Source organism: Haliaeetus albicilla, chromosome 8 (assembly GCF_947461875.1).
Source record: "Haliaeetus albicilla chromosome 8, bHalAlb1.1, whole genome shotgun sequence".
NCBI lineage: Eukaryota > Metazoa > Chordata > Aves > Accipitriformes > Accipitridae > Haliaeetus > Haliaeetus albicilla.
This window is the reverse complement of record NC_091490.1, coordinates 12621128-12636760: the sequence shown is the minus strand read 5'-3', so window position 1 is coordinate 12636760 and position 15633 is coordinate 12621128. Positions and strand designations below refer to the sequence as shown.

The 15633-nt window shown below is 49.4% G+C and overlaps 1 protein-coding gene across 13 annotated transcripts in view; it reads left to right on the top strand.

Moving 5' to 3' along the window:
- The window catches only part of PTPRF (protein tyrosine phosphatase receptor type F), a 392972-nt gene that overhangs the window by 345744 nt on the left and 31595 nt on the right, over nucleotides 1-15633 (top strand). For all 13 annotated transcript variants that reach the window (XM_069788950.1, XM_069788945.1, XM_069788949.1 and 10 more), the window contains 5 exons: nucleotides 3385-3638; nucleotides 4337-4427; nucleotides 7452-7664; nucleotides 10746-10900; nucleotides 14131-14246. In XM_069788950.1, the coding sequence (XP_069645051.1) occupies nucleotides 3385-3638; nucleotides 4337-4427; nucleotides 7452-7664; nucleotides 10746-10900; nucleotides 14131-14246 (829 nt within the window). The remainder of the gene's footprint in view (nucleotides 1-3384; nucleotides 3639-4336; nucleotides 4428-7451; nucleotides 7665-10745; nucleotides 10901-14130; nucleotides 14247-15633) is intronic.

Genomic DNA, 15633 nt, shown 5'->3' with positions numbered 1-15633 from the left:
GAGCTTTCATGGAAAGAGCGAGATAGATGCAACCTTCTCCTTGGGGAAACTGCACTTTCCTGAGACACAGTCTTCAATTTAAGAGCAGGACAGGGGATATATTGGTTAGAGGCAGCATCACAAGGTATTTTACAAATGGGGAGAAGGAATGACACCTTTTGAAAATTACTGGGATACAGGTTTGGAAATAAACCCTGAGAATGCTGGGCAGTGCTTTCTCACAGTGTCCCCCATGGAATGTAGTAACTACTTCTGCCCACAAAAAAGGCAACCTTGTCTACTTCTCCATCAAGTCATGATCTTTTCCAGTGTTGCACACTATGTATCTTTTCATCTTTTAGTTCAATACATTCTTTACTGCCTTGAAATCAAGCAGCAAACCTTCAGCAGTGCCATTTGGACCCACCTAGCTTTGCAAATCTTCTCTTGTGGGTAAGAGCAGCACAAATGACATTTTACAGCAATCCATGGGCTAGTCAGCAATGTTTGGCAGTTCAGAGCCCTTGGGCCAAATTTGCTGCTGACTTAAGTAGTTACCAGTGGGCCATGATGCAACCTCTAAATAGCATTCCTGCTTGAGCTCCTGGGCATCTTCAGCTGCACACGAATGACTGTTTCTGAGCCCTTACATTATTGTAAGGTTTGTGTAGAGGCCTTAACTAATGGTGCATAACATTTGAGAAGACAATGTGTTATGGCAGGTAAAGGAACGTAGAACTGCTACAGCAACTGTGAAAAGGGCGGATGGCAGATAATGCTTCAGGAAAGCATTGGAAATGCCTATTTCACTGTCTTTGGACACAAATTTCTGTGCGTGGCAGTAAAAAATCATCATCTGGTGTCAAGGCTGAATTGGAGACTGTGTCCTGGCCAGTTCCAGTGCAGAGCAAGCAGGGAAACTCTGAACTGAAGTGCCTGACCATCTTTTCTGCCTCCTCTTGCTCCAGGAGAAGAGCTACGTCCCCAGCAGATGCCTCATGTGCAGGCAGTTGGTGGGCGAGTGTCTTCCCTAGAGCGCATGCAGAAGCAGTTAGCGATACCTTTATTAGGGAAGAATTCATAATGAGGAATCTCATCTGAGAGGCAACAGAACTCTTTGTGGGCTTTGCATGCTTCCAGCATAGCTCTTAATGTTGGAAGTTTGGTTTTGTTCAAATGTGTGTTGGAGCACGTGAAGGGAGCTCCTGCTGCTCCCCCAGGACACCCCCTGACTTGCTCTCATCTGGAATATCTGGACCTGTACTATTGCAGTATCATTGCAAGGGGTGATGCTGGCACAGACAGCAAAGCTGCTAGGATGACTTGAAGTCTAGCACTCCTGTCTTTGTTGTGCCTACTTCTGTGTCAGAGCAGGGTGAAACCTGCCAACTAAATATCTGATACTCCAGCGCTATAAGATACATTTCTTCATTTTACCTTTTTCACTCACTTTAGCACCCATCTGATGTACATGTCTTTGGAGAAAGGGATTAAAGCCCAGGAGAAAATATCTTAAGAGGAGTCACAGCAGAGAACAATTCCCTCTGGCCATCCTACCTTCGACAGCCCTTCCTGCACTTGGGGCGGCCAGCAGGGTCTTTGTCCCTGCAAACCTCTGTTGTTTTAGTACTTGGTACTTATTTTTGCAGTTCATCCCTGAAGATTGAAGCATGTCAAGAAACAAGGTTGATTACATCTCTTTTCCATTGCCGACTCTTCGCTGCTGCTCTGTTTACCTGTTGGGAGTCTGTTCTCAGCAGCAAAAAAGCTGGGGCGTTTTTCCTATCCCAACCTCCACACAAAGTGACCTGAAGAGGACTTGAGGTGTGCTGTGGGTATCACTGTTTGGATAACACAAAAGCAGAGCTGCAAATTCCAGGCCTAGCCTGGTCCTTGTGCTCCGCTGTCCTTCAGATCTCTTTCCAGAGCCTCCCTCGTCCTCCCAGCTCCAGCACTAAATATTAGACCAGTGCTAATCAGCTGCCCTTGTCCCAGCGAGCCAACAGCTTTCTGCAGATTTCGGTCACCTGCTAAAAAGGTGACTTGGAAGGAAAGTTTGGTCCCTCCCTTGGTACTTGCATCAGCCTGAACGGCAGGCTCAGCTGGTGAAAAATCTGTTTTACTTCAAGTAATTTTTCTTCTACAGAGCTGTCTTCTCTCTCTCAAGGCTGCTGTTGGAAAGAGGACGTTTTACTGTGTGGTCTCTGCCTGTAACACATAATAGCTGCCATGGCTTAACATGCTCCAGCTCTGCCATTGCCAGCTTTTGGCATGCTGTGCCTCTGCACCACTATCAGGAATCCAGTAATCCCCTGCCATGCTGGACAGTCGCCCGGTGGAAAGAAACATGCTGGTTTGTCACAGCTGGAGCACAACTTCTGGTCCCTCTGGTTCTCTACACCCCATTTGTCTCTGTCTCCAGGAACTGTTTGAGCTTCTGGCTTTGCAGAGGCAGCACCCATGGTTTCAGGGTACAGGAGTTGTTCCATCAGCATCAGGATCGAGGTTCCTAGGGTAGATGGGCTGTTTGGTGCAGCTTACACAGCAGTGCACATGGCTGCTGGTCCTTCGGGGAAACAGGGGTCCTGCATCTCTGCAACAGGGCACTGAGAAAACGTTGTTAGCTGAGGGGCTGGCGGGTCCAAGGGGGGAGGCTGTGCGTGGGGGCTGCCCGCTGCCCTGGGCCACCAGCGGCTCTGCGCTGCCGTGCCCTGCCCAGCAGCCCCTCGCTGCAAGCACGGCAGGGAAAAGCAGTGCCGATCTCCTGCCCACGGCTGCCACGGCACCGGCATCTGTTGTCATGGCAACGGGGTGTCACACCTGCAGAGCCGCTGTTTCGGGTACCAGTTTGTGAGCCCTGCGCAGGATTTGTCAGATCATGGGTGAGGCGTGTAGTCCCCCGGTCACCTTGCTGGGAGGGGGATGCTCTGCATTAACGTTCGATCAGGCATCAGCTGGTAGACACGGGAGTGACACCAATTTAAAGCAGACAGGATTTTACACCAAAAACATATTGTGTGTCGTAGCCTCACGAGACAAGAAACAAAGACCCATTCATCTCCACGCGAGGGCAAAGCACAGCCATCTGGATTCATCCCCTGACCTGGCGCTGAAAAGCAGCACGTGTGGCACCACCAGCCACACTGCTGGCGCCGGGCACCCGGGCTTTGCTGAGATGAGCCCCTCTCTGCTCCATCACTGCAAAGCACACGGAGCACAACTCAACCTTCTGCTGGGGGTTGCTCTTTTTTAACTAAAGATTTATGGCTGTTTACGAAGCGCACAGTAGCTGAACCACCTGAGGGAGGGCCCAAAGCCAAATTGTCATCTCTAACGCTGCTATTTTGAGTGTGAGTTTTCATCAGCAGCTGTTGGCTCCATGAGCGTGTCCTTTTCCCGTTTCAGATTCTGTACAATAGCCAGAGTGTGGAGGTGGACGGCCACTCGATGAAGAAACTCATAAGTGACCTCCAGCCAGACACAGACTATTCTTTTGTGCTAATGAACCGTGGGAGCAGTGCTGGGGGGCTCCAGCACCTCGTCTCAATCCGCACCGCTCCTGACGTCTTGCAAAGCAAACCCATCGCCACAAACAAGTATATACAGGAAGGAAAATTCACACTCACCCTTCCCAAAGTCCAGACCACTGTGCCGGTGAGGTAGGTGCCGTGCCTGGGTGGAGAAGGCAGGGTGGGGGGCTAGAGATGGGGAAGAAGGCAGGGCAGATCTCTGCCAACCTGTGGATTTTGTAACCTGGGAGTGAATTTCCAAGCAGGCTGTGGTACAGTGCCAGGCATTTACTCGTAACATGGGATCACGCTGCTGGCTCTTTCTGAGTAAATATTTATGTGCGATAAAATTAAGACAATTCTTTGACAGTTTGCCCTCACCCTGGTGGGTATACTCCAGATGCTACCAGCAAAAACACAGTTGAGGATCAGAAGGGACCTTCTCTGACACTGTATAATATCCTTTAAATAAATAATGCCTAAAGCCTCAAGGAGATTAAAAAAGCGAGTTTGTGGAAGTCTTATTCGTTACTGTGGTATCCTTGTGCTGAAGCACAATTCCCCCAGGGTTCTTGCTACAATCCGATTATATAAATGTCCTTCTCACAGCTCCTACACCACCCTCTGGAGCACAGTCTGTAGATCTTCATTAACCTAATGAGTGCTAACAGGAGTATTCTCTTCTCTGGTGCAGCTAGAAAATCGGCCTCTTCCTTACTGAACTCTTTTGCTGCTTAGAGGGCAGGGAAGGAGCAGGTCGTCCTTGGGAGGCAAATGGCACACGTTATTTGGTGACCTGCCAGAGAGATGACTTAGGGTCCAGCACTTATGCTTTCCTTCCTTGCCAGGTGGTACTACATCGTGGTTGTGCCAGCGGATCAGAGCACGAGCAGCCCGACTGCTCGGTGGCGGACACCTGATGAGATGGAGCTGGACCAGGTAGGAGTCTGTAGCAGCTGCTGTGGTGACAGTGGCTCCCAGGTGGCCCAGCATGCCTTGCCCAGGCCTCCTGGCAGCAGCACGGGTGCAGCGGCATAGGTGCAGGCTATACATCAAGAGATGGGGGGCTGTGGGACATGCGGTGCCCACTCAGCCTTTCTTGGCTGGTGACAGCATGTAGGAAGGAGGATGGAATCAAGCAAGGGAGGAGCCACCTCCCAGAATGTGCCCCATAAGGAGACAACACTCAAGTGTCCTGACCAGGACAGATTCTGTCTTGGGTTGTACGCTCTGCAGCCTTTTTCAGCTGAAGCAACCACGCTGATTTGGAAAAGAAGCTAGGAGAGAAAGGTATCATTTTCAGTTTATTAAGCTGTTCTGTCAGGAGGCTTTTCCCTCTCTGGATAGGACTTAAGCCTGCGCAGTTTGGATAAAGAGTTCACTCTAGTATCTAAAAAAACCCGCAAAGCTCCCTTCACACTTGCTTTTTAAAGGCTTTCAGCATTCACCAGCCCATTCACCCCAAGATGCAGCTTATTCTTTGCAGCAGTCCTTCAACATCAATAGTGTGGTACATACGCAAGTCTGAGGAGAGTCCTACACAAGGGCTTTGTGGGCTCACTCTTCCCCACACACTGCACCCCCACCAAAGCAATAAGGAAAAATTCCAAGAAATCACACACAGAAGGGTCCATTAAGAGAACAAAGTTTTAAGCTTGAAGCACTCAGAAATTGTAAAGTGTTAGAAGCTGTAAGTCAGCCCTTGCTTATCATTAATCTTTAATTACATGATTGCACAGTTTTTTCCTTGGGGTCCCAGCTCACGGTGTGTATCGGTGGATCTGTTCTGCACATAAAGCACAATTGTGTGATGGAGGACCATCACCTGTAGGTCTCCCGCATCATTTCATTGCAGAAGTTGGAAGACGTCACAAGAAACAGAAGACTAGGATGAGAAAGGATGGTTTGGTTTTGAGCTTTAGGTGGTTGAAAGCCATGGAGAGAACTGGTTTCTATCTCTGTTTCACCGAGCCCTGAGCAAACAAAATTTTCATTAGCAGCCAATGTCTTGCATGTTCTGGTTTTTCGGAGTGCTCAGTTTGATATCCTGGAGCCTCATTTGCAGAGCCTAAGCATCCCCAGCTGCACAGAAAAGTCAATAGGAGCTCTGCTGGATACAGGCAGTGCTATAAAAATAAGCTAAGTTTTCTTTAAAAACAAAACAAGACAATGTCTTTTCAATTTGACATTCAAAATTAGTGGATGTTTTTTACATTAATGTGCCTGCATCTCTGTTCTCCATCTGTAAAATTAGGATAATCGCTTTCATCTCACCTCATATGGGTGTTTGGAAGATAAGATCGTTAATGTTTGTGAAGCACTTGTAATATTATAGTGATCAGCACCATAGAAAAGCCCACAAGGAAATTATTAATTTTGTCTTCAGAGCTGGATTTGAATAGTAAGCAATAAACAAGGCCTCAGGCTGAATAATGCAAAGAAGAAAACAAAATATGGAATAGCTGCTCGTTGATTAAGCACTGTCTGTCCTGTGTATTGAACAAAGCAGGGGAGTTACAGAAAAGATAGTATGTGACCATTCAGTCAAGGATTGTAACACAATGCACATACGTAGGACAGCTGATTTAATTTTGCACAGGCAATATTACTTTTCTAATTTTTCAGGATCTGAACTTTGCAAGCCTAGCATTCTTTTGATGCAGTCTTTTGGTGTGTGTTACTATGTGTAAGTGGCAGTAGCATCCAGCAACCTCAATCACAACTGGAGCCCTGTGGTTTCATGCCGATGCACATACAGCTGTGCTTTCTGCCCCAAAGAGCTCAGCTGTAATTTCAGCCAAGATACAAGAGATGTGTGTAGGGAGCAAACTCCACAGTCCAAAGACTATCTTTCAGCCTTTTCCCCCTGTGGTTACAAGGATATTTGTGAAACTGAGATCTCTCCGTCCCTTTTTTTTCTTTTTTTTCCCTTTTTTTTCCTTTTTTTTTCCTTCCTTTTTTCTTCCTTTTTTCTTTTTTTTTGGTGATATTGCAATGCAAGCTGTAGCTTTCCTAAATTGCTCCAACATGAGGATTCATAAGAGGGCACGGATAGACTGTTGAGGGGAAAGAGTGGGGATTACCCAGGTTTTCCTGCTCAGAGGGAGTGAGCTCAGCTTAGCAGCGTGGCTTTGTGTGCACATCACTGTCCCCAGCCCCACTGATGTTCCCTGTCTGCCCTGACAATGCTGCACTGATACATTCGTGTGTGAAATGTATTTCATGCCTCCTTCTTCATTTTAAATTAGAATTTCTGTTCCAAGCCTGATATTCGTTTTTATTCATTAGAAAAACATCTTTAAACATCTGAGAGCCTTTCTTAGCAGTGTAATTGAATTTTTGTGTGTTTATATCCTTTTTCATGAATTTGTGGCTGACTATGAAATTTGCCATTTTTACTCTGAACATCCCATGAAATCTGTTATCATTCTCTGTGATTTACACAAAGGTCTGCCTGCAACCCAGCAGCAGATGAGATATTGAGGCACTGACAGAAGAGAAAGACATGGCAAATGTCACTTTTTCTCTATGCATCAATGTCAGCTGTAATTCACGTCCAGTGTCTGTAGAGAGCGTGAGTTGCTGTCTGGACCGATATGTGGGCCACAGAATGTGGCCCGATTCCCTTGCAGCCCATTGGGATACATTAACTCGGGGTGACTGGCGCAGCCAGGCTGTCTCAGCCCTAACATTCACCGTGTCAGCATCCCGGGTCTCAGGACTCTTCCAAAGCTGAGATCCTGCTGGAGGTGCTTGCACTGAGGGTCTGCAGACAGGTGCCCTAGCAATGGCTAAATGGATAACGCATCCCTCTGGTTTCTTTGCACCACCACGTGCAAATCAAACCCAGTATCTTCTCCTCCCTTTCCTTCCACCCTGCTGAGTCCTACAACCAGTAAGGTAACAGCGTAAGGTGGTGTCACACTGGGCGAAGCAATAGTGATGCACCTCATTTGTCCCCAGCTGCTGGAGGCCATAAGCCAAGGGAGTCAGAGCAGGCGCCAGCGACGCCAAGCAGACAGACTCAAGCCCTACATTGCTGCTCAAGTGGATGTGCTGCCCGAGACCTTCACCCTGGGGGACGAGAAGAACTACAAAGGTTTCTACAACAAGCCCCTGTCTCAAGACCTGAGCTATCGCTGCTTTGTGCTGGCCTCACTGGAGGATGGAGACACGGTAAGGACTTTCTGCTGGGGGGGCACAGCCTTTCCTAGCAGAGCTGAGGTGGGCTCAGTGCAAGCAGGGTGAACAATTACTGCAAGCCAGTATGATGGAGTTTTCTCTGAAGAGAGGAGAGTGAGGCTGCATAGCTGGTATCAACAGGCTGAGGTGGCCGTGGGAGTTGACTTGATAGATGGTGTTGTTGGAGGGAAATGGCATGTATGTTTGACATAACAGATGAGAGCGGAGGGCAGTGTCAACACACGCGTTCTACACAAGCTCGGTTCTGGCTTGCTGGGCTGTGCCCAGAGCAGAGCGTGACACACGGTCGGGGTGGGATAGGTTCTCGTTCTGCTTTGGTTCAAGCAAGTGACTGTGGAAAACAGCCCCTTGAAATCCTACCCTGCACAGTGGCTGCTGAGGCTCTGCAGTGAACAGGATGCCCCCCCTGCAAACCTGCCTTCCCAGGCCCTTCTCTGGCCAGAGTCTCACTTCCAGATGACATCTGGAGAAGCAAACCTGCCTCCCATCACAGTGGGTTGTCAGCAGGGCAAAGCTGCACGCCTGCCTGCTGCATAGGGATTCTTGCTCCTGTGTCTCTCCTGCTAGAGGCAAATGGGCTGTGGCTTTGTCGGCAGCGTGCTGCCAAGCACACGGGGCCTGGGCACGTGAGGGGGAAGGGAGTAGTTGATGGAATAAGCAGGGAGCAGCATGGCGAGACCCGTGCATCAGTGTCCAGCTGTAATCACGGAGGGCAGGAGTGGTGGTGGCGGCAGTAGCAGCGGCCAGTGTGTAAGTAATGGAAATAATAGAGATGCATAGAATCCTTTGGTCGGCTTCCAAGCTGCGGCTTCCTTCCTCAGCCTCGTTTGCTTGTAATGGCTCATTAGGGCTGGTCAAGTTCTTCATTACTCATCCAGCTCACGTGTTCTTGTGGCAAGATGTGCACACTGGTGAGGGAAGGAGAGTCACAGATTAACAGCAAAGTAAGGCAGAGGCCTTGGGATGTGCTGTCCTGGCAATCCCTGTCAAGAAGAGATGACCTTAACTAGTTGATCCCAGACTATCATCATCATCTCCTCCCTAGCACAGATCTGCCACAGCCGTCCAGTGAACCACCAGCCGGCAGAGTTATTACACCCTGCTCCCAAAGACCACCTTTCTGCATCCCCCGCTGCATTGCATCCATTTTCATTTGAAGCGTGAGGCACTCTGTCCGAGGCTGTGCACTATCTCCCCCACTCAGCTCCTCTTAAATTACTTGCTGTGTCTCTAGTGTCAGCAGGCAAGCGTAACATTGCCATTCTTCAAAGGCAAAGGGGACTGTGGTTGAAACACCATCTCTGAGAGCAGGGGCACCTGCACCTCACAGTCTGCCTTTGAAAATGCCACTGAGATAACAGTCCTTCTGATCTCTTCTGCTTCTGTCTTCTCTTGGAAGGAGGCATCCCCAAAGCGTGTCTGCAAAAATATGAATCTTTGCCCCTCGCACGAAGCTTTGGAGATGGACACACATGTTACCTTGCTGCACAGATCAGCATGCTCCTTCACCTCCCCACCTAATGCAGCTTGACCTTTCTGGGTAGTCAAAGGCAAAGCCTTTGTGCCTTCCTCACAGAGTAGCCGCTTGCCCATACAAGGGGGAGCCCCAGGCCTTCTGCCCCATCCTCTCACCACCGATGTAGCATCTTCTTGTCTCTGCCATGCTCAGACAGAGCTGTTGCTGACTCCCTGCCCTGTTGTTTGAACTGGACAAGGGGACGTAGGAACAGACCAATGGGCTGCAGTGATCCTGTGCAGACTTTCTGTAGGAACAGAGCTGAACTGGGAGCCAGCAGCTATTTCAGGGTCATTGAAACAGGGTCTCGTAGGGCTGAAAGGTTTCACGGACAAAGCAGCAACCATCCCCACCGCTTCCCCTCCAGCCAGTGGCATCTCTGACCGCTGATAAATCTGAGGAGAGCAGCTAGGATGCTGCAGCTGCATGTGCTGCCAGAAGGATGTCACAGATAAGAGCATTTTCTGTACTCCATGGGCACCTGTGAGAGAAGATCAAGATGTGCATTTGTGTGACACCAGCACACTTGATTTTTCCCTTTCTTCTCCTCACGTACGTGCAGGCATGAAGTGCGTGTTTAAACTTCAACCTTAAAGCAGGCGATTTATAGATCCCCAGGCACTTCTTCAGTGACCGAAACTTTCTATGGCAGGAGCAGAGCGTTTCTGGCTCCCTAATGCCAGGCAGCAGGTGCTGCTCAAAAGCCACAGGTACTGAACTGATACAGCTCTGGCCCTCTCTAAGAGGGGGGAAAGGATTTCTTTTTGCAGCATTTAACCCTTCTGACCCAGCGAGGCTGAGCTGTGAAGGGACAACACAGTTCCATAAGCCTTAGCAACAGCAGCAGAACAAGCCAGGCGCAGTGTCATTTTTCTGCAGGAAGGGTTTGGGTCTGTGCTAATCCTGTCTTGCTGGTGGGGCTAGAAAGCTGTCCCTTCGGTTTATAAATCACTGGGCTGCCAGATTGCAGAAGTCTCTGAAAAAGAACCTGTAAGCATGAGCCCCTTTCCAAGGCTTGTTTGTCAGGGCTGAGACATCAGGTAGAAAATGCTCCTGTCATTTCATTCCTTTAAGAAAACCGCCTAGCCCAGCAGGGGTTTTCCTAATATAGCCCTGTCCTGGAGAGATGTGTTGATATCAGCACAGCAGGTATTATAAACCACTTAGGAATCATCAGCCAGCCCCACTGTGCAATTGGTTGGGATTCAAAAGCTTGTGATTTGGCTCCGAGAGAATCCAGGGCTGGCAAGTGGCTCTTAACTGGGCTGCTCCAGTTTGGCACCTCGAGGCCAGGTCTGCCAGCCAGGAAGTTGCTGGCACTGGGAATGTTTCACACCAGGAAAAGACTGTTTCCACAGCATGACCTCCGCTGATGCTGAGGGAGGGAGGATCCCGTGGTGTGCTGCTGGGGTTTGAGAAGCATGACCGTTCCATGCTAGCCAGAGGCAAGGGGAAAACTCCACATTTCAGGGATGTAGCTGTGGCTTTAGCATAATGGATGCTTGCTTTTCTCTCCCTCTTCTGCCGGTGCTGTTCAGAAGAGATATGCAGCCAGCCCCTACTCGGATGAGATTGTGATGGAAGTGGCTTCAGCAAAGCAGCAGGATGAACCGGAGATGCTGTGGGTGATGGGACCTGTCCTGGCCGTGATATTAATCATCATCATTGTCATTGCTATACTCCTCTTCAAAAGGTGAGATCCAGTCCAGGACATAGCAGTTATAGCACGAGCACTACAGGTGGTGGCACCTTCAAGACCCTCCTTGTAGCCTTCAGATGTGGGGTGCTCTGATAGACAGCCCTTGGTGGTCATGGGAAGGAGGAAGGTCTCTACCTGGCACAGCATAAGGCTGCTTTATAAAGAGAGCAGAAGGGCTGGGTATGCAGATGATAATTAATATCAGTCCCAGGACACAGAGCTGCTGTGGATTCTGGAAACACGTGAGCAGTGGGACAGAGGAGAGCAGCTTTGTCTCTAAAGCCAGTCTGACCACTCTCTGGTCTCACAACTTGGATTTGCAGCCTTGGGGACTTCGCTAGTACTGTGGTTTTTCACTTGATCTCTGGCAGGTGCCCCCACTACTGTGAATTTTGGCTGAGGAACATGGTCTTGGTGGTGAGAACAGGGCATGGTTGTGACAGGCTGAAATCAGAGTAGGAGCTCTCTTCTTGAGGCCTCTCAGTCCTGGCTACCAGATCAGGACCATCCACGCTCAGTGCTCCCTGCTGAAGCAACCACCTGCTTTTGTGTAGCAGAGCAGACCTGCTAGAGCTGTAACTGTAGTGCGAGATGATTGTTAGTCCTCCTGAGGAGCAGGTTGCATTTGCATGTGTTCAGGTATCCTGTTCAATTACAGTAGGTCATTCTTTATCAGCTCAGCTCCAAGGTTCTGCTCCTCCTGGACTCTCTATTTACATATGTATCTGTAGCTCGGGGAAGGGAGCTGGCTTTGTTGTCTGATTAAATGGAGCTCTGCTGTGCATGTGCAGTCAGTGCCTTTCTGTGTCAGTGATCATCTCCTTTCTTCTGTTTCTGCTCTTCCCTGGATCTAGTAAGCAAGAAAGGTATGAATCCATTTTATTTTCTTGTTTTGCTAAAATTTCAAGTCTATTTCCATTTTTAAAAATCAAGCCTGAAGCTTCTAAGGGGCATCTTTGTTTCTGGGAGCATGGAGCATGCCAGCCCTAGGGGTTTACAAGGACTTTGTTTCCTCAAAGGTATCAGCCTCCTAGCAATTGTCAGCCTCTCACAGCTCTTAGGGAGACAGTTCCAACATAAAGACTTCCCAGATTGTTTTTGCAATTACATTAAAAATCCAAAAAACTGACAACACCAGCAGTTACAGGGGTTTCTTTGTTTTCTCAGTCACTTCAGATGGAGAGCTGTTCCATCAAGAATGCAAGGTGCATTCTTGCAGTCTGTGGTGAGGAAGCTTTGAGGGAATACCAGACAATTGTAGGAAACAAAGTGTTTACTGGTCTTTAAGGAGAGAAAGTGGCCCCGGGGGGGGATTTCTGTACCTGGGCCCCATAGACCCTGTGCCCAGCTTGGCTTAGCTTTGCTTTGTCCCAGAGTCTGGTGTGGGGGGAGCACCAGGAAGCAGCATCAGACCACTGTGCTCAGAACCTGACGTTCATGTCCCTGCCGCATCCTAGCCCATGCAGCAGCAGCAGCATATCCCCTTCCAGCACCACCCGCGTGCTCAGAGTGATGCTGTGTTATCCTACAGTTTTTGGCTGTCCAGGTTCTCTTCGGAGGCATTTTCTCCCAAAGGTGTCTGCGCAGCATATTCACAGTGTAAAATCTACAATGGGAATGAATTGAAGCTGAGTAGCAGGGGATAGCTTGGGGTCTGGAGGTTTGTTCAGCAGTTGCCCAGACTAGGCTAATGAGAGAGACAAACATTAATTATGTGCTGTGCCCATTCCCCAGGAAAGCTGGACCATGTTGCTCAAGGGCTCAAGGACTGGTACACAGTAGCACATGGCACATCCTGCTGTGCTCCTGATAGAAGAAACACTGCTTTATTTGTTTGCCATGTATTTTCCTTTCTCTCTATCAATGCTCTCAGTCCTTCAGCTCTTTTGTCTCTGTCCAGGCAGCTAGAAGGCTTCTGAGATGTTGAGATGACTCAGAGTAGTGTAAGACTCACAAGCTGGTCCTCCCCATTGAACGACTCCAGTGTTTGATGCAGCTACAGGCTGCAGATGGAGCTTGCTCGCAGTCCAGGCCACAGAGGGAATGCAGGTTTCACTTGTGATTTATGCACTAAATTTTGCATGATTGCTTCTCACTAGTGCCAGCCCAGCATGCACAGCTCCCCATGGAAGTGATAGTGCCCTGTGCTTGTGCAGAGCACTTCTGTTCATGTGTGGCTCAGGGTCACCACCATCCAGAGATGCAGCTGCCTCTGTGCAGAACCTGGCAGCCCTTCAGGGTGCTTTGAAATGCCTCACAAGTGGGTAGAAAACAGAGACTTACTGTTGCAATTTTCAGGATGGTAAATGTGGTAGCATCCATGCAGACTAGCAGAGATGCAGCTCCCTCTCTTCCAGAAAACATCAGGTCAGCAGAGGGGTTCACCACGCAAAATCCATGTTGGGGCTGTAGCCAGAAGACAAAGTCTCTGTGTATTGCTGCACACTCAGCATATTGGCAAAGCGTCAGGGTCAGTGCGGACTCAGAAGAGAGTACTGCTGTCCTGCTCCTGCCCAACATCCCTCTGTACTGCATGGGTATATCCACTGTATTTGTAAAATAGAGCAAGAAGTGGGACTTAAAGAATTGTTGGAAACCCTTCTTGCAATATTAGATTTTCCTTAATATTCACTTGTCCACTTTTTGATTGGATCTGTCCCTGCTTTGCCTGTGAATTCCAGCAAGAGCCTGAGGTGGTGGCATTGCTCTAGGCATAAATATAGCATGAAGAGACAACAGTGTATTTTATTGTTCCATTAATACACGCCTTGGGTGCCTTCAACCATTCAAGACATGTATTAATGGTCCAATAAAACACACCCTGAAGAGCCTTTACACTATTATATTACAGCATTCTATATTTAAATATTTCTAATACTTGAAAAAAAATTTTATTATATCCTTCCACTACAGGAAGTAGTTCCTAGAGAGAGTAAGAGGAAACAACATCTTGCATCTCTCTGCTTTTTCTCTAATAAATATGCAGGATATCACATTTCAAAGTGCCTCACTAATCAAACCTCTGCCATTGCTTACATATGATCCTTCCTGTTTCATAGATGGGAAACTGGAGGCACGGAAGAGGATATGACTTGTCCAGAGCCCCAGGGAACCTGGGATGGAGCTGGGTATCTGGGACACAGGGACCCAGACTCCTTCCCACGGTGGTTCATGCCAGTGTCTGCCAGAGCTCACCCGCTTGTCTCTGTCCTCCCTGTCCATAGGAAAAGGGCACACTCCCCCTCTTCCAAGGATGAGCACTCCATCGGCCTGAAGGACTCGCTCTTGGCTCACTCCTCTGACCCAGTTGAGATGAGGCGGCTCAACTACCAGACTCCAGGTAAGGAGCAGCTAACCCCCCTTACGCCCCACCTCCGCCAGTTCCCCCTTGCCAGGTACCGATGCCAGAGGAGGAGTTGCAGTCCTCCCCCCCGCAGCAGCTCTGCACCTTCCCAGTCACAATGGCAGATAGGGGGCTTAGACCGAAGATATCCAGGTGTCCACGCTCTGGTTTGCAAATCCTTCTCCCTGATCCTGTCACTGCAGGCACGCAAGGCTGCGGAACCTGGACGGGGACAGCCTATTGTGTGGTGTGTGTCAAACATTACGTGAAGCTCACTGCAGTTGTCCTGAGCCGGGAGGAGCCTCCACACAGAGCTGGGAGAGCTTGCAAGTGCCCACACCTGCATTGCTCCAGGCTGGGATTCAGCACTGAGCACCACTGGTGCAGTGCTGGCCACAGGGCCTGCATCGGGGAGGATCAGGACAGACAGCCCTTGTACTTAACTGCTGAGGGTGTGCCAGCAGCTTTGTCCCGGGATCTTTGGTGCGCTGACTTTCCTGTTCTGCTCAGCTAAGGGTGAAGAGAACCAGCCTACATTGCTCCCCAGTCAGTGCTGTGGCCCAGTGAAGGGCGCTGCTGGTCACAGTGGTCTCAGCGCAGAGGATGATAGTTCAGTAGCAGCCATTGCTTTCTGCATGCAACTGTTCACTGCAGAGCATCTCGTCATGCCTGCACTGGCCTGTGGTGCCTCAGGGTGTAGCTAGTTTGCCAGCCCGCGGAAGCAACTGTACTTCGCACTGCAGAAAGGTCTCGTGCTGCTGCTTTGTGTCTCTACGTCTCTGATGGCATTGAAAGCACAGTACCCGTCATTGTAACAATCAGAGACAGGCTCGCCCCAACTTGTTCAGAGCCTTTCAGAGAGCCCAAGTCCTAGGTGAAGTGAGGGGAGCACTTGGTCTTTTGCGATGGAGGGAGCAGTTCAGCAATAAATGAGGTACATACAGCTCTCTTCTAACTTGCAGCTCTTCCTGGTCTGTAACCTACTTCCCTTTTTCTCCTGCTGCTCATTCATCTAAGAGCTTTCATCTAACAGGAGAGTTTTGAAGGGACATTTCCTGATGTAAACCTGCTGTGCCTGGGAGGGAGGGTAAGAGAAGCCTTTCCCGTCGCGGCTCACAGCAGTCTGGCTCGGACCTGGGGTGGGCTTCACCAGCACATCTCCCTCCGTGCCAGAGCAGCTGTCATGGATCCATAGTTAGTGCATCTCCCAGGCAGGACCTATGACAGATCTCACAGGTAGGATGCAGCAACAGCCTGGCAGTTGCCAGCAGACCTGGCCCGTTAATTGGCCACAACACAGACCAGTGTGGCATTGCAGCGTGGGAGGAAAATGCTGTGGGGAGCAAGGGAGGCACCTGCGCTGGAGGAAGAACATCTCAACAGG